The following is a 19,233-nucleotide window of genomic DNA, read 5'->3' on the forward strand; positions in this document are numbered from 1 at the left end:
TCTTTTCAGCTTGCTTATAGTTTCCTTTGCTGTGCAAAAGCTTATAAGTTTAATCAGGTCCCACTTGTTTACTTTTGCTTTTATTTCCCTTACTCTAGGAGGTGGTTCACAGAGGATCTTGCTTTATGTCATCAAGTGTTTTGCTTATGCTTTCCTCTAAGAGTTTTTTAGTTCCTGGTCTTACATTTAGGTCTTTAATCCATTTTGAGTTTATCTTTGTGTATGGTGTTAGAAAGTGTTCTAATTGCATTCTTTAACATGTAGCTGTCCAGTTTTCCCAGCACCATTTATTTAAGAGGCTGTCTTTGCCCCATGGTATATTCTTGCCTCCTTTGTCAAAAATAAGGTACCTGTAGGTATACGGATTTATTTCTGGGATTTCTGTCTTGTTCAATGGTCTATATTTGTATTTTTTGTGCCAGTATCATACGGTCTTGATGACTGTAGCTTTGTAGTATAACCTGAAGCCAGGAAGCTTGATTCCTCCAGCTCCATTCTTCTTTCTCAAGACTGCTTTGGTTATTTGGGGTCTTTTGTGTTCCCATATGAATTGTGAATTTTTTTGTTCTAGTTCTGGGAAAGATGCCATTGGTAATATGATAGGGATCACATTGAATCTGTGGATTGCATTTGGTAGTATAGTCATTTTCACAATATTGATTCTTTCTATCCAGGAACATGGAATATCTCTCCATCTGTTTATGTCATCTTTGATTTCTTTCAACAGTGTCTTATCATTTTCTGTGTACAGTTCTTTTGTCTCCTCAGGTGAGTTTATTCCTAGATATTTTATTCTTTTTGCTGCAGTGGTGAATGGGATTGATTCCTTAATTTCTCTTTCTGATTTTTCACTGTTAGTATATCGAAATGCAAGTGATTTCTGTGTATTGATTTGGTATCCTGCAACTTTGCTAAATTCACTGACTAGCTCTAGTAATTTTCTGATACTATCTTTAGTGTTTTCTATGTACAGGATCATGTCATCTGCAAACAGTGAGAACTTTACTTCTTCCTTTTTGATCTGGATTCCTTTTATTTCTTTTTCTTCTCTGATGGCTATAGCCAGGACTTCCAAAACTATCTTGAATAATAGTGGTAAAAGAGGACACCCTTGTCTTGTTCCTGATCTTAGGTGGGGTGCTTTCAGTTTTTCACCATTGAGAATAATGTTTGCTGTAGGCTTATCATATATGGTCTTTACTATGTTGAGGTAGGTTCCTTCTATGCCAATTTTTTGAAGAGTTTTAGTCATAAATGGGTGCTGACTTTTGTCAAAGGCTTTTTCTACATCTATTGAGAATATCATATGGTTTTTATCTTTCAATTTGTTAATATGGTGTATCACATTGATTGATTTATATATATTGAAGAAGTCATGCATCCCTAGAATAAACCCAACTTGATCATGGTGTATGAGCTTTTAGATGTGTTGCTGAATTCTGTTTGCTAAAATTTTGTTGATGATTTCTGCATCTATGTTCATCAGTGATATTGGCCTGTAGTTTTCTTTTCTTGTGTTGTCTTTGTCTGGTTTTGGTATCAGGGTGATGGTGGCCTCGTAGAATAAGTTTGGAAGTGTTCCTTGCTCTGCAACATTTTTAAAGAGTTTTAGAAGGATAGGCATTAGTTCTCCTCTAAATGCTTGATAGAATTCTCCTGTGAAGCCATCTGGTCCTGGGCTTTTGTTTTGGGGGAGGTTTTCTTTTTTTATCACAGCTTCAATTTCAGTGCCTGTAACTGGGTTGTTCATAATTTCTGTTTCTTCCTGGTTCAGTCTTGGATGACTGAACTTTACTAAGAATCTGTCCACTTCTTCCAGGTTATACAACTTACTGACATATAGTTGTTCATAATAGTGTCTTATAACTCTTTGCATTTCTGCATTGTCTGGGGTAACCTCTCCTTTTTCATTTCTAATTTTGTTGATTTGATTCTTTTCTCTTTCTTTCTTGATGAGTTTGGCTAAAAGGTTTGCCAATTTTGTTTGTCTTCTCAAAGTATCAGTTTTTAGTTTTATTAATCTTTACTACTTACTCTTTCATTTCTTTTTCATTTATTTCTGCCCTGATTTTTATGATTTCTTTCCTTCTACTAATTTTTTTTTGTTCTTCTTTTTCCAGTTATTTTAGGTGTAAAATTAGGTTGTCTATTTGATGTTTTTCTTGTTTCTTGAGGTAGGAGTGTATTGCTATAAACTTACAGCTTAGAACTGCTTTTGCTGCATCCCATAGGTTTTGAGTTGTCGTGTTTTCATTGTCATTTGTTTCTAGAAATTTTATGATTTCCCTTTTGACAAAATCTATTGTATTTTTAATATTTATAAGAGATCTCAATGCTCACTATCTGCATTCCAAGTGCTCAGCTGGTGCACACGTCTAGGGATCCCATGTTAGACAATGTCATCCTCGAGCCAATGAGGTGTGAAGAGGTGATGAAGAAGGAGCCAGTCCAAAGTGGCCCAGCATTGGGAATGGATGGAGCCCAGGAGCCTACAGGGACCAACGCCTTGGCCATTTCAATGGAAACAGGATCATTATCAAGTTCCCAATGTGGTAAATGGTGGTTTACAGGATAAGCCCTCAGTTAAGACCCACCAAAAAAAAAGCCTTTGTGCCATATGAGTTTGCCCACAACTGCATTGTCCAATATGACAGCCATTAGCCATTGATGGTTAGATAGCATCACTGACTCAACAGACATGAATTTGAGCCAATTCCAGGCAATAGTAAAGGACAGGGGAGTCGGGCGTGCTACAGTCCGTGGAGACGCAAAGAGTCGGACACAACTCAGTGACAACAGCAGCAGCCACACGTGGCTCTTTGAGTTAATTTAATGATACCAAAAAGTCATTAGCTCAGTTACATTAGCCACTTTCCAAATGCCCATTAGACACCTGTGGCTAGGAACTAGTGCTCGGAGCAATACAAATATACTTCTACCATCACAGAAAGTTCTCCTGCAAGCACTGGCCTAAATTTGGATCAATCCCTGAAAAATGTGAGAGTGGCTCCAAATTTCCTGAGATGAAAGTTCTGCCACTTATAGTTGTGGGGACTTGAAATAAAACCTAAATTGTTTTATAAGAAAATAAGGTCTTTTTCTTGCATAACTGAATCTGTGGAATGAAATGCTTAATTCTTTTAACTGACACTCTTTTTAACTCTTGGAGCATGTTGCTTCATTTATAAATTTGAAAGGCAATCCATACCACCCCCCAAGATGATACAAGGGATCAAATGAGACAAAGAAGTTTAAATGGCCAACCTGAGTCCTGGTGCACTGGGCTCCCATCCCTGCCTCCCTCTCCTAGAATTCTTTGTGTGTGTGTATGTGTGCCTCCGTGTCCTCTATCTTCCACTGCATCTTTGGGGGCTGTGTCCTGAACCCTGCAGAATCTTATTTCCCCAACCAGGGATTGAACCCTCACACCCTGCTGTGGAAGCCTGGAGTTTTAACCACTGGACCACCAGGGAAGTCCCTCCTCCACTCCTCTTGAATGGGGAAACAATGAGCAGATTTTGGACTCTCTGAAAGCAAGGGCCACATCACTTCCCTACCCTGAAATCCTCACAGCAGCAGGGCAACTCTATGGTCAAACAGGACTCATGAGAAGGCAATTTTCCAGCTAACAAGTGGACAGAATTAACAGGAGAAAATTGCTTTACCAAAGGTAGAAGGAGCATCAGGATTTGTAGAAGCAGTGAAATTAGTATGGTGAGCTAGAACTACTGGAGAGAAAACAGGAAAATAAAGATGTGTGGGAAGGAATGGGAGGTGAGGAGAGAATTAAGGAATTCTTTGCATTCTTTTGGCCAAAATATGAGGTGAATCAAGAGGACAGCTGGGTTTAACCAAATAGAATTTCACAAAGGCTGCCACTGCTCTGGCTTATCTAGGCCATGAAAACCCCATCTTATGGGCAATCATATCAAGGTGAGAATAAGCAGCTGCAGTTAAACAGTGAAGAAGCTGGAGCCATTCAAGGTCAGGTCAGCTGAGGAACAAGTCGGGGGAAGAACACAGAACAATCCATGCCAAAGATAAAGGGAAAAGTCAGAAGGGATAGAATTTTAATTATATCTAAATGGGTTAACTTGAACGTGCTTGCTCAAAAGAACGGGGAACAATACAGATCTATTGCTTTTTCTCACCAACTCTGGCCAAAAGTGGCATGTTAATGAATCCCGCAGCGGCATCGCCACACTCTCTCACCTGTTCTCCCGGGCTGAGTCCCTGCCTGGAGGGACCCTGGCTGGGAAAAGGTGGCCTGCCAAGGAGAGGAGCAATTACAGCAGCTGAGATGTTCTGTCTGCTACTCACTGTTCAGAAGTCGGGCCTCCTCGGGGACAGTGGGAGAAGAACTGAGTCGACACAAACTGGGTGTCATCATACAAGGATGAGCTGTGACGCTGGTGTCACTGCTCCTCTGCAGCTCCTTCCTTATCTTTCCTGCAGCCATACTATCGTCCCCAGTGCTTTAGAACTAGGACCATGTGAAGGGACCCAAGTTCAGCCTCCTTTTTTTTATAGCTAGGACTCAGTGACCCAGAGAGCAGGAGGCAAGTGCCAGCCCTGCACCGGAGCCTTGACCTTAGTGGGGAACCCAAGCCATGCCTCCTGGCTCAGCTCATAGCTCTCTCCACTGATTCTTGTGGCTTTTCCACCTGGCACTGGATTTGCACACACAATACATACTTGATGTCTGGTAACTAAAAGTACCTAAATTGAACCAGCATGACCCAGGTCCTGCTGCCTTGGCTCTCAGCCACCACTGGCCTGATTATCAGAGTGGTTTTTAATTCTAATGAAAATTCTTCAATACAAGAGCTCAGGCTCACAAAGGCTGCCACAGCTTTATAAGCACTTGGTGGTTCGGGTTAATAAAATGTTTAGCTCTTATAAAATGCCTTTTCTCTTGAGGTATTTTTGTTTGTTTTTAGAATAATGAGATCCCTGATACGACTCTGAGACTTATGCGTGTAGAAATGGATGGCTGGAATACAATTTAGACTCCCTCCATGGATGAACACAATTGCCCCTGGGCAACGAGGCACAGAGTAGATTCTGTCTCAGCAAACTGATTGCTCTCTGAGACATGTCAGAAGCTGCAGATAGAAGCTGCCAGAAGCCAATTCCCTATGGCTCCAGGAGAGAACGCAAATCTGGCCCAGCTTTTTGTCCTTAGGTTTCTGAGCTGACTCATGGTCTGCTAAAGATCACTGACCCCCCATTTACCCTCACCTTCCCCCCATGCCCATCCACCCATAACCAGGCACTGGGCAAGCTCCAGTGGATTCCAGCCCCGGACTCTGTAAGGAAACCAATGCCCTGAGCTGCAGCCTCACAGGAGACCACAAACGTTTCAAAGACAGAAAATAGAGAATCTGTTCTAAGGCCAAAATATTGGACTTTTTTTTAAGAACACTCATGAAAACTTTGTCAGATCTTAGACCCAGGCAGTCCCTGAAGCCCCTACTTCCTGTGTGAATAGGGATAATGACCTAGGCTGTGCTGTTTCTTGGGCTGGAGTGAAGCTCAAAGGTGAAGATGGAAAGACACTTGGAAAAGATGAAGCTGCACAGCTAGAAAGGACTAACAGTTCATCCCCAGAGGGTTCCTGAGGCTCCAAGGGCTGTTTCGGCTTTAGTGTTTGTTGTTATTCGTGCTTGCACACAATCACCATATTCATATTTTACTCTTGCCTTTTGCAGGAGTAAATGCAGGAGTACTCCTCCTGCCCCCTGTTATTCTGGCCATCGTAGACAGACTGCAGGTGTTTTGTTAACCGCTGTATCCTTGGGGCTGACAGCAACGCCTGGCACATAGCAGGGACCCACTGAATAGCTAGGGAATGAAGAAAGCCAGGGCTCCTTGAGAAGGGATCAGTTTTCCTGTGCCCTAGGGGAGTGAGTAGCAGAGGAGTGCCTGGTGATGCTGACTGTTGTTGTTCAGTCGCTCAGTCATGTCTGACTCTGCGACCCCATGGAGGCGATGCTGGTAGCACAGGTGAATTCTGCACTCCATCACCTCTGCCTCTATGTTCAACATGTTCATATATGTTCATCACCCCTGCCCCATATTCATTGCCTTTATTCTTCAGAATTATGAGAGAGGGGTAATACTCCTCTTAGCTACCTGAGTTCCTTGGGATCTGATTCATCTTCCATCCCTTGGCTTGACACCACATATGAACTCAATAAAAGTTGGTGGAATGTATGACTATCTTCCTTTATGATTATCTGAAATACCCCAGAACTGGGTCTAGTAAAATATAGGAATCTGAAGCCTGAGGGATGGTAGAAGAGAGATTCAGTTTACATGATGAATGGAGGACAGTTTCCCAGAAATTGGATAACTTGTTTTAACCCCATAAGTAGGGGAATCAAGGCATTCCTGGAAAAATCCCACACTAGCCTTACTCGGGTTAGTGTGTTTCCTGTTCCTGACAGGCCTCCAAGGAGACAACTTATCCTGATAGAATCAACACCGATTTATGGAAATGTAAACAAACTTCTGAAGGGCACTCAACTGTAAGGGTAAAATTAATCAGTAAAGACATTCAACCAAAGTACTTAAGTAAGCTGGGCAGATCAGACAGAAACCCAGACAGGAAACCCATCTGGGCCCACCCACATCAGATGTTCTCTGAAAATTCTCTAATCCCTTTCTTTCCTAGAGGGGGAAAAAAAAAAATAACCTTACATTTTTAAACTTAAAATCTAAAAACTATGTTACATATAATAAATATCTACTAGAGAGTAGAGACCTCTATTCAATATTCTGTAATGACCTATATGAGAAAAGAACCTAAAAAAGAGTAGATTTATGTATTGGGTTGGCCAGCTCAATACATGTATAAGTGATTCACTTGGTATAGCTGAAACTAACACAACATTGTAAATTAACCATACACCAATAAAAAGTTTTAAAATAAATATAAAACCTTGCACTTCTCTGTAAAAAAAAAAAAATACCACCATCACCACCAACATTAAAAAAACTGTTACATAGAGTAAAAAAATATCACATCTATGAGCCACCAGGAAAATGTTTTGTTAGGAGGGTCATGGCAGTCAGGGTCAATCATGGCGCTCAGTGCTAACATCTCTGCCCTAGGAGTGACTGTGGCCCCTGGGGAGAGAAGTTCTCCTTCATAGGTCCAGCTACTCCTCTAAAGTGGAGAAGAGGAAGGAAGGAAGGGTCCATCCTGTCCCCACAGGAAGCTCTCTACAGGGAAACACAGAAAACACTCTTTCTTAACACACCTCTCCGTTACAGCAAAGCAGATTGGTAACTTAATGACCTCACAAAAACAAAGACAGGCCTTTTAACGACAGTTTGGGGACTGTCGGCCAGTAGGCTGAGCAACAAAGAGAAAAATAACAGCAAGGTGTTCTGGCTCCCCTGGCTTTTCTGGCTTCAGGTCCTGATTTCTCAAAGATTAAAAAGAAAAGACAAACAAGAAATCAATAATTCCAGAATAAAAAAGACAAGCTAACTATCTGAGTGGAAAGAGCCAGCCCTCAGAAGGTTAACTGAGGGACACCTGTGAGTCAAAGGACAGTTGGTTGGGCATCATCAGACATCCTCGTGTGGCAGGAAGGTCTGTGATCTGTCCTTGCAGTGAGCTGAGCACCCCTAGCGGTACAGCAGACACGGGCTTCATCAAGCCATCCGCAGCCGCTCATGTGGTCCCTGCCATGGCTGGGAAAGAGTGTGGCCTGGGTCACTCACAAGAGAGATGCAAGGTCACCAGCTTCCATGGGCTATCCATGATCCTGTCTTCAGCAATGTGGTAACAGCTGTCAGTAGTCATCACTCATTGAACAGACCTTATCTGATTTCAGCCTCACGATTCTATGAGTTTCATACTATAATCTCCAGTTTGTGCTGTGTTTAGTGGCTCAGTCATGTCCAACTCTTCCCGACCCCATGGACTCTAGCCCGCTTTTCTGTCCCTGGGGATTCTCTAGGCAAGAATACTGGAGCAGGTTGCCATGCTCTCCTCCAGGGGATCTTCCCAACCCAGGGATTGAACTCAGGTCTCTTGCATTGCAGGCTGATTCTTTTCCATCTGAGCCACCAGGGAAGCCCAGTGTACAGGCAAGAAAAAATAAGACCCAGAAAGGCTGGGTAACTTTTCCAAGGTGATTCTTTGAATATGGTAGTTCTCAACCATGGCTGACCCTTAAAACCCCAAATCACAGTGCCCAGGCTGTATGGTCAGCCAATTAAATTAGAATCTCTGGGGCAGAGTATATTTAAAGCTCCCCAGATGATTCCAGTCCCACTCGCTCTCCGCTTTTTCACCATCCTCCCTTTGTCCTACCAAGTTTTGCATGGTTCTATATATACTTTTCTGGTGGTCAGGAACTCCTGCCCGTTCTCAGCTGTGTTCTGCAAGATCTTCTGTGTCTGGAGGTGTATTCCTGATGTATCCATGGAGAGAGATGTACTCCAAGTCCACCTACTCTTCCGCCCTCCTAGATCTCCCCCAGATGACTACAATGAGCAGCCATGGGTCTAGGATTGGCCAAAAAGTTTGTTCAGGTTTTCCGCCCACTCTTATGGAAAAACCCAAATGAACTTTTTGGTCAACTCTACAAATAGTAGGATTAGGATTTGAATCTGATGCCTGGCCTTTGCTTACTTTTCTCTGCAATACTTCCAACCGTGAAGTAACGATCTGGAATTTTTTTTTTTTTAAGTCATCAAATGGCTTTCATACTGGACATATTGGGAGACCTGGGATTCAGAAAAAGGAAATCTCATTTGACATCATGTTTACTTTCCTTATAAATAGGCTTAAAAACAAAACAAAACAGGTTGAGGGCTAAGAGTCTTTCCTACACAGCAGAGTGCACGGGCTTTGTGAACAGGACTTTCAGACATTCAGAATGCTTTTATTTCACTGTCCAGTTCTGGCCACGTACTTCTGGAAGGCTGAGCTGGAGTTTGACTTTAGGGTCTCAAGCTGCCTTCTGGGGCTCACAGTGAGTGTGTTGACTCACGAAGGTACCCATGGCCAACGTCACGCTCATATCTCATCTGCTCAGACAGATGGGTCCTGTCTGCCAATTCCAATGAATGCCTCAGTTAACAGCGCTCATTTTCTAGGGCAAAATCATCAGGATTTAAACATCCTCTGACGAGTGCCATGTGGAACAGAACATCCCATCTTCGTGACTTTTCCTGTCATAAGGAAATGATGGAAAATACTTTTTCATATTAAAACGTTTGCTTTTCTGAGGACGAGAGCCACCATGGCCACTTTAGCTCAGACAGCTAGTTTGGGTTGTATAATAAAGACTTGTATAATCAGAGCCTTCAGCCTGTCACTGCCCTCCAATTAACCCTTTCCTCTTTAACCTATAAGATTATAGCTTATAACCGCCTAAAGCCTAACAGTTCATCTCATGCAACTTCTGTTCTCACTAGCCATAGCCCATAGCTGTACAACACAGATACATTTTGCTGCCTGAGTATTTTTTTTAATATAAATTTATTTATTTTAACTGGAGGTTAATCACTTTACAATATTGTATTGGTTTTGCCATACATCAACATGAATCCTCCATGGGTATACATGTATTCCCCATCCTGAACCCCCCTCCCTCCTCCCTCCCCATACCATGCCTCTGGGTCATCCCAGTGCACCATCCCCAAGCAACCAGTATCATGCATCAAACCTGGACTGGCGATTCATTTCATATATGATATTATACATGTTTCAATGCCATTCTCCCAAATCATCCCACCCTCTCCCTCTCCCACAGAGTCCAAAAGACTGTTCTATACATCTGTGTCTCTTTTGCTGTCTCGCATACAGGTTTATCATTAAACCCCTCAATAATACATGTTAGGTTCCATCTTATAGGGGAGTATAAGGCACTCCTTTAGTTTCCATACATTTATCCAAGATACACTTACTGAGTAGCCTTCCTATGCTAGGTATGTCCCAAGGTACTGGGTGAAAAACACCAGTAAGGTCCAGCCTCTGACATGAGCAAGCTTGCAGTCCAGTGGGGAAGTTGGATACATAAAGGGCAAGTAAAACCCAATGTGGTGGCTGCATGGTGGACCCACTGGCACATCACTTAACTCAGCTGGGGAAGAAGGGGTGAAGGGTGACAGAGAAGGGCCCCGGAACAAAAGGAAATCTAAATGAAGGGAATCTTCAAAGAGACATCAAATATGATCAGGAGCTGAACGACCAACTGAAGAAACTCACTTTTGCAGGGCAGTCAGGATAGCATTTGCTTCATTCAAATGTTTTAAGTCATCCTAAAGGCCCTTCACAAAATGTCTTTCAGCCCCTTCTCCCTCCTAGTCCCCTGGGTCGAATCCCACACCACTACTCACTGTTCCCCAACCAGACCATGTGCATTCATTCATACGTTCTGTTCTTGCCAAGCCTGTGTTCTTTGTTGGGAATGGTCATTAGTCCTCTCGGTCCAGTGGGTGCCTATGAACCCTACGAGATCCAGTACAAATGTCACCTCCTCTGTGAAGATGTCCCTACCTCTGGGCAATCATAGTACATGTGACATTATATTACAGTTATCTGATTGCCTCTCTAGGCTGTATGTTTCTAGAGGACAGGGGTGTGTGCGTGCATGCTAAGTCGCTGCAGTCGTGTCCGACTCTCTGAGACCCTGTGGACTGAAGCCTGCCAGGCTCCTCTATCCATGGGATTCTCCAGGCGAGAATACTGGGGTGGGTTGCCATGCCTCCTCCAGGGGATCTTCCTGACCCAGGGATCGAACCTGCATTTCTTTCGTCTGCCTCCTACACTGGCAGGAGGGTTCACTGGCACCACCCGGGAAGTCCTAGAGGACAGGAGCTGCGTCTTAGTCATTCTCACGTGCCAAGTGTTTGGTAGCCAGGAGACACGTCATGTGCCTTCTTTTTGACAAAAGAATGAAGGAACAAAGCAAAACATTAAAAATTCGCATGAGGGACTTTCCTCTCCTCTCTTTACTCTCCCCATTTATTCCAGTGCGCAGGTTCCAACACAGACAGCCCTACCCAACCCTCAGTAGAGAGGCGGATATGGAAACCCTCCCCGTGCTTTTCACCATAAACGCAGTGAGAAACCAGAATGAGCTCGGGGAGGCTGAGGCCATGCCTTTCTCATTGCACTCAGTCTGGTCCAGCCACTAGTCAGCACATGTGATAGGGTCAAGCAGTGGTCGTCCAGTAGTTAGGACTTGGCCTTCCAATGCAGGGGTATGAGTTCAATCCCTTGTTGGACAGCTAAGATCCTACATGCAGTGGGGCCAAAAAACAGAAACAGTATTCTAACAAATTCAATAAAGACTTTAAAAACAGCCTGCATCGAAAAAAAGTTTTAAATAAGATAAATAAACAAACCAAAAATTCACAAGACTAAGACAATTCAAAGGCACAAGCAGTCTCCCTAGCACAGGCTAACATAGGGGTGACTTAACAGGGGGACGCCGCTATCAGCTCCTGGCAAGACAGGTAGAAGCACTAACTTCTGACAGGCGGCTCATTTGGCGATCGGCACGTGTGCAATTGCGCCATAAGCAGACAGAGAATGGGGAGACTGGGAAGCAAACTGATTATTCATGAATCTAATCACAAGTAACAGCTCAAGAAAGGCCCTTCTGAGACGCCTGTAATAATTCATGCCGAGGACGCAGGGAACCCTGCCAAGTTGGCATCTGGGTTGAAGTATCACGGGGCTCAGGCTAGCGTGTGGTGAATCATCAGAGGCAGGCCAGCTCAACTCCTTAGACCCAGTGCTGACAGGACCAAGGTCGGGGTCAGGTCTTCTCAGGCCACAGCAAGGCATACTTTGCTGTGGCCAGAGCCTGCATCCCTTTATCCAAGCCAAGCATTCCAGCATTTCTCTCATTTGAAAGACAGCACTTTCAGAGGCAAGATGAGGTGATTAAGGAGATGGATTTAACAAAACATGTTCCTACTCATACACTGCACTGAGCCTTCAAACAAGCTGAGTCAAGTGATACAAACGCCCAATGTTTAGGGACCCCAGACAGTGCCCAGGAGGGTTGGAGGGTCAGGCCACTCTCCTCTATTCATTCAAATGTGCAGGTTCCAACACAGACAGCCCTACTCAACCCTCAGTAGAGAGAGAGGTGGATATGGAAACCCTCCCCAGGCTTTTTACCATAAACACAGTGAGAAAACCTCAGCTCAGGGAGGCTGAGGCCATGACTTTGTCGTCACACTCTGTCTGGTCCAGCCACTAGTCAGCATGTGTTACAGGGTCAACCATGGTTAATGATGATGAATGATAATTTATGTCTTGATGCTGTGCGGGGTTAGGAGGGGCATAAAGTCTTTTCATGCTCGACTATGAGATGCCTGTACTGAAGAAACTATTCTGGCCACCAGAATAGACAGAGATGGATATTTCAAAGAAGAAAAGACATGTGTCTTTCAATACAGAAGCCCTAGTTTTGATTGGCAAAATCAAGGCAGGTTCCCACAGAGTCTTCTACATGGTAAGTTTGTGACAGTTCCAATGAGCACACAGAGGCTTCCCTTACTCAAGAAGCCCATAGGCACAGAAACAAAGCCTCTAGTTAACTTTCCGTTGTCCAGGAAGAAATGGTGCAAGGGGTGTGTGCAACTATATGTACGAGAACAAGCTGAGATTGATAATCTTAAAAAAAAAATCTAGATGCTCTGCCACCAGATATCAGAAATAATCCTGACTTCAAACAAAACAAATTCATTTCAATCAAAGCATGAGAGTCTGATCCTTTGAAAACGACTTGACAAGCCTTCTCTGGAGTCTAGCTTCCGCTGGCCTGCAAGAGCCAGGTGCATTTTCATCCTCCCTCCAGTATTCAAAATAGTCCAAAGATGGTTATGGGACAGGAAGCAGCAAAACACTTAAAAACAAAGCCCCTCGGAAGCCTGTCTCCTGTCGCTAGGGATCTCCAAACAAGCAATTGATTTGAACCACAAAGCAAATTGAAACAACTGTGGGTAGACCACTCTAAAGGATAACAAAGGAGGCTTGGAGGTTCTAAACTTTATTCTCTATGGTCAGAGACCATGTGCATCATAGTCAGCTGGTACGTGATTTAAATGCGTTAAATGTGTTAAAAATGCACATTCATGGGGAACACCCAATATCTACTGAATCTTAATCTCTAGGGGTTGGCACAAGAGCCTACATTTTAAAATAAGCTCTTCAGGAACTAAAGTTGGCAGACAACTTCTCCAAACCATAATGAACTGAGGTCTAAGGGTCTGAAGACTGTTGGTACCTTTGTCCTAGTTCTGATAAGCTCTGTGTTCCGAGATTGAGTTTGTGCCATTTTTATTGATAATTTCATAGCCTGAGCCCATTTTAAAGAGACTGTGTCTGCTCTTCCCAGTGTCTGGCTGGCACATAAAGAATTATCAGTGAGTGGTGGTGGAATAGGCGACTAGATTATATGAGTAGGTCACATATAGAACAGGTTACTGGATGAATGAAATAATGAACAACGGAGGCTACTAGGGAAATAATAGATTTCAATATAGTAATTACCAAACATGAACCTGGAGTGAATTTTTTGCCTTGATCACATGGAAATCATAGATAAATTTCTCTCTGGTCATTCCATTTCATGCAGTTGAAACAGGAAAAGAAATAGTGCAGACCACCAGTTTGAAGTATGTGTGCAGGTGTGCGTGTGTGCATGTACACACACTCGCATACACACAGCTGGGGATCTAGCTGCCACGTTCAATATTGATCAGTTCAGGAGGAAGAGCCAGCTGCAAATGTATTTACAAGGGAAAAATTCAGCATTGGGGAAATTCCCTGGTAGCTTAGTGGATAAGAACCTGCCTTGCAATGCAGGGGACACAGGTTTGATCCCTGGTCAGGGAACTAAGATCCCCATGTGTCATGAAGCAACAAGCCCATGTGCTACAACTGCACCACAGTGAAAGATCCTGAGAGCCGCAATTAAGATCCCACACAACCCAATAAGTAAACATTAAGAAAAGAACAATTCAGCCTTGGATAGACAGCCCTTTAGGTAGGAAGTGCAGCCCTGCATCTTGATGGCTTTACCCTTAACCTGGGGGCAAAAACAGAATTTGCAGGTAATCTGCTAGGCTGGGCTTTGGCTCTTCTCTGGTCCTTAGCCATCTGTATCCCAATCTGCCAAAGGGCCTTCATTGGGAGTTTTTCTGTTCAAGGCATCACCTAGAGCAATTCAGATGTGGTCCCGCCGCCACCCCCCCGCCCCCCACCCCCAGGGACTCACAAGCCAAAACAAATACTGCCAGGTAAGAACAAAATGCTACCAAATTGAAAGCAGAGCTCAAAGTAGACAATACTGTGGCTGAGGTTGGATTATAGAGACTGAGAAGCTAGGCTTTGATTTGGGTAAAAAAGGGTTAGGAGACGTATTCACTTCTCTCCAATCACTCTGTATTTTAAAATTCCCCAGCATTCTCAGAGGGGAATGGCATTTAGAACACAAGGTACATTTATAAATCAAGAGATCAAATCATGTATAGCATAAGCCAACATAATATTGTAAAGTAATTATCCTCCAATTAAAAATATATTTAAGAAAAGATCAAATCAATCATAATAAGTGGCTTATTCTTTAGGTTTCCTTTCATTTTGTATTTCCTTATTTATCCTGCTAGTGGTCTGAACTTTAGTTAGGAGAGTCTCAAGAAAAAATTCACCTGTCTTTCCTACACACTTCAAATTCAAAGGGAAACTTCAGGTGGAAATACCTCAAATCTCACATGAACTACTTTGAGCAATAGTACCACCCTAGGCAGCAAGGGATGTTCAAACATACTGGGCGTTGCACGCGCCCAGCCCCAGCCCCTCCACTTGCGAGCTGCGATTCCCCATTTCTCTCCACCAAGAAGGAAAGCTGAAACACGAATGAGTGAAATGGCATGACTACAGGCAGAATTCTGAACGCAGTATAATTTTTTAAAGGAAATCATCTGAAAATAATTGTTGTTGACTGTCATTAATGATAAGTTGCTTTCAAAACAGCTCATAACTTATTGGGAAAAAGAAATCGATCTGTCTTACTCGGTAACAGATGGAATACTTGTTTGCCAGGGTGTGGAAAAAAAAATGAAAATTCCTAGCGAACTGATAAGACCCTTCCCCCTGTATAAAGATGGGGCTTCCTTCAAAAACGTGTTATCAGTGCTCTACAAATAGCTTTCAAAGTTTACAAGTGCAGAGTTAAGTCAACATCAGTGCATTGTAATGTAGCTTGGCCATATCACCTTCTTTGAGACTTACCCATTAGCTAAAGAATAGCTAAAGAATATCCATTGTCTTCTTGCCCACCCCACCCTCTTTTATGGATACAGACAACTGACCTGGGCCTGGTGAGGCCAGTAAGGAATAGAAATTGGAGAGGAATGGAAATTGGAGAGTCCCTCAGCTTCTGGTCAGGCCCTCCCTATTTATTCCTACAGGCATTTCTCACTGCAGCCAAAAGTCTTACTCTAAAACAAGGGTCCATCATCTTATTTTCCAGAGCAAATGTGACACGAAGGTAAGATAGATTAAAATGGTTATATCTGCAAAGTGCTGAGGACAGTCTCCGGCCCACAGTAAGAGCTGTGCAAGTGTTTGCTATTTCAGTGATGACTACATCTCAAAGCTACAGCTGAGAAACATCACTGCCTAAGATTAGGCAGGAAAAGAATCCAAATTCTTTTCTTTCCAAAAGGCAGGTGGTACCAGCTCTCAAAGGGACATGGTCAGAGCTAAACTCCTAGTTACCAAAGCATAGCTCATCTAACTCAGAAAGAGCTCTTGATTGAAAAGTGCAAAAATAGGAGTGAAATGGCCTAAGTCATTCACCAGGTGACCTTGGGTACCATGGCAACTTCTTTGCAAGTCATCTTTTTAAGGACAGCAAATGGCTTTTAGATGAGAAGCAGCTGAGTGATAACACTATCTCATTCCCTACCTCTGACAGCCTCCAATTTTGAGTGTATCTAGTAATCAGTGATGAAACATGCCAATATTTCCTATGCTTCTCTAACTTGTCCCACTGCATTTCTTTTGGTGTCTTATGACTTTGAAGGAGAGTCACAGGGTGAGTGGGGGCAGGATGGCTTTCTGAGAAGGCAGGAAGTGTGACGTGGCAGGAAATAAAAATGAATTCAAACAGTCTAGATTCCTGGCCTGGCCTCAAGGGCTGCCTGGACCCGCAGAAAGCCTCTTATCCAGGCGTGAGCCCAGCAAACTCTTGTGTTTAATCCTTTTCCAATGATGCTTAAAACAGTTTGGAAAGCTCATGTTGCCTACTCATGCTCCATCACAATCAAACCAAGTGGCTTCCATTTCAACTGTGATCTGCAATATACTCAGCGGCCATTCTAATCCTCTCCCCTGGACACTATCCAGGCAGGCACCTGGGCATTTCTCTTACTTGTCCTTTTTTTCATCTTTATTGTGTTAACTTCTGTGTCACAGAATCAACTGTGTTATAAACAACAGAATCCTCATCTTTAATAAAGGAGAGTTAAAAACATAGGAGAAATATATATATATTATATGTATATCTGGGTTTTGTTGTTTATAAGACAGTTGAATCTATGACAGAGAAGGGGCCAACTGATTACAGAATAGAGAAGATTTGAGAGTTGTCTCTGCCCTGTTATATTCTTGTGTTTTATCTTTCCAACCACACTGCACATTTTTTAAGAGCAGAAATGATGCTGAACTATTTCTAGCTCTTCCATCACTTTCCCTAACTTCCTATGAAATATTTGTAGTTACAGTAATAATGTGTACATGGCTCTTTGCATTTATAAAAGGCTCTAACTCTTGGGATAAAACTATTTTCTACCACGTACCCCAGAGACATTAAGAGACCTTCCCATGTCAGTACTGCCCAAAGCGATGTGCACATGACCACGTTATCACATTACCCGATAGGAGGGGCAGAGGCAGCATCTGGACCCAGGTGCTATGGCTTCAGAGCCTGCATACTGAACACTATACAGCCCCTCACAATGGTGGGCCCACTTCTCTTTTTACTCTATCACCAGACCTTCTTTCTCCATACACAATTTATTTACAGAGGCTTAAAAGAGTGAGCTCAACAAAGGAGCACGTTACAGTAAGGAGAGGAACTCAAGGTCTTATTTCCAGTTACCAGGGGAAATTTTACGAAAGAGGTAGGCTTGTTAAAAAATGCCATAAGCCCTTTGAAAAACAATGGATGGTGTAAATTCACTTTAAAATTACCCTTTTCAAAACATATATGTTGCTGTTCAAATACTCAACTGTCCTAGGGAGGCTCAGATGGAATTCTCAGGTAAAGTAACAGAGCTCCAGGTACATGTATTAAACCCACAAATCATCATCTGAGCAAACACTGAGCAAGTGAGAGAACTAATATAGGAAAAGTCAGTCCTGCCTGATCTTGCTCCTGGGTCAGGAGGTACCTCACCACCCACACCCAGGAGGAGAGAGAACATACCTTTTATCTCAGCTACTTCTGATTTCCTCTGCAGAGCTGACTTGTGTCAGGTTGTAGCAGATGAACGCTCTCCTGGAGCCCAAGGCCTGGGGTGCCAGAGAAGCAGGCACTGCCTTGGCACCTCAGAATCATCTAGGAGCTCATCAGAGGGAGCTCAGGCCAGGAGTGGCCATAAGAACATTGAAAATAGTGGCAGATGCTCCTTCCACCGTGAGGCCATAGACCTGAGAGGGGCCAGCTAGCTGAGGATAAATTGCCCTCCACTCTCAACAGGTAACCAGGTAACCCTGTGTGGGTTCCTCCTAGTGATGCACCGCTATCAGCCCAGCAGCCTCACATTCAGAAGCCAAGTGGCCCACGGAGAGACCAGGAACATGGCAGGAGCGGTGCCTGGGGAGGTGTGGGTCCGACAAGACAGGGCACATTTTATGCACAAGCGCATGTTCTTTCCAACCACTGGAGTCTGCCTTGACCTCTGCCCTTGCAGAACTCCTACAGCAAAGCATCCTTATCTTGTACTCAGCCACAAGCCTGGCCATCTTATCTCTTATGTGTTCAAGGCTCAAGGGCAGAGCTCTTCTAACTGCCTTCAGCCGTCAGCACATAGGAGGCCCCAACACTTTCTGGATCAGGTGATGGGTCATTCAGAGTGTAGGGCACAGCAGCTCTCTGAGTCCAATCCTTCAGATGCTCAGGGCCCTTCTATCTGTCAGAGTTGAAGAGACAAGCTCTTTTCTACTTGGCTTTTGGTGACAGAAGAACCAGGAGATCAAATTATCAATTAAATGAAGCAAGCTAAATGGAAAACAAAGTATCATTTGACAGGGCCTAATTTTTCCTTTCTTTCTTGCCTCAAGTTTTTGAGAGAATGTACTTTCTCTTCCAAGAAAGTTGTGCAAATTGTATAAAGATTTTCTGAGTAGGATTCGAGACAAGTGAGTTTATGTTTGGAAAATGTTCTGACTTGGGAAAGAAGCAGCAAAGCTCATGGGAACTTGGCTAAGGGTTGGAATTTACCTGAAGGTTAATCTGGACTACAGGGGATGGCTACAAGGCAGCCCAACACTTGTCAGTTCCATGCAGATGAAGTAGGAGATCTGGGAGCCCCCACGAGGTTCCCTTCACCCTCAATTACTTTCCATACCAACTTGTCAAAAAAGCCTAAAATATCACACTACTTACAAACAATTGATAATGTTCTGCATTAACATTTATGTTTTAATTTGAGCAGATTTAAGATAGGTAGTAAAATGGCATTGCCTCCTGAGATGGGTAAGCCACACCAACCATGGGCATGTACCAGGGCTCTCTTGATGAACTTTGTTGCCTAAGGGGAAGACCTCACATGACTCACAGTCAGGGAACAGGACACAGATGCTTCTGAAGACAGCAGATTTGGGCAGGGCTGTGAAGAGAGAGACAGGAGTGGGGGGATCCAAATCTGTTTGAGGTACATAGCAAAGAGGGGACGATCTTGAGAGGAGAATGCAGAAGGACAAGTCTTAGCTACTTCATTGTTCTGCCCTGTGCAGGCTCTGGTCATAAACACTCGTTTACCTTTTATCCCCAAAAGGTCAGTGCCTGGAGTACCTTCAACGAATCTATTTCTCACATTTCAGAATTCACACTCAGCTCTCCTAGAGGCAATAACAAATCAGTCTTGGCTCAGCCAGCTCTGTGCATGGTGCCACCGGACCAGGTCTAACATGGATGGGCCTCGAGAGCGTCATACTGAGTGATGTACGTCCGACAAATG

General features: G+C 43.5%; 1 protein-coding gene across 14 annotated transcripts in view; it reads right to left on the reverse strand.

Annotated features, from left to right (window-relative positions):
* The window catches only part of KCNH1 (potassium voltage-gated channel subfamily H member 1), a 436,030-nt gene that overhangs the window by 48,198 nt on the left and 368,599 nt on the right, over nt 1-19,233 (reverse strand). The window contains exon 11 of one of the 14 annotated variants that reach the window (XM_086343238.1): nt 4,924-9,192. The exons of 12 other annotated variants lie outside the window; for them this stretch is intronic. In XM_086343238.1, coding sequence (XP_086199364.1) covers nt 9,097-9,192 — 96 coding nt within the window. In that variant the 3' untranslated portion in view covers nt 4,924-9,096. Of the gene's footprint in view, nt 1-4,923; nt 9,193-11,222; nt 11,265-19,233 lie in introns of those variants that run through there. One more of the 14 variants, XM_086343243.1, reaches the window with a different exon arrangement.

This window comes from Bos grunniens, chromosome 16, assembly GCF_055505025.1.
Source record: "Bos grunniens cultivar Pamir isolate PY7600 chromosome 16, Bosgru_T2T1.0, whole genome shotgun sequence".
Classification (NCBI taxonomy): domain Eukaryota; kingdom Metazoa; phylum Chordata; class Mammalia; order Artiodactyla; family Bovidae; genus Bos; species Bos grunniens.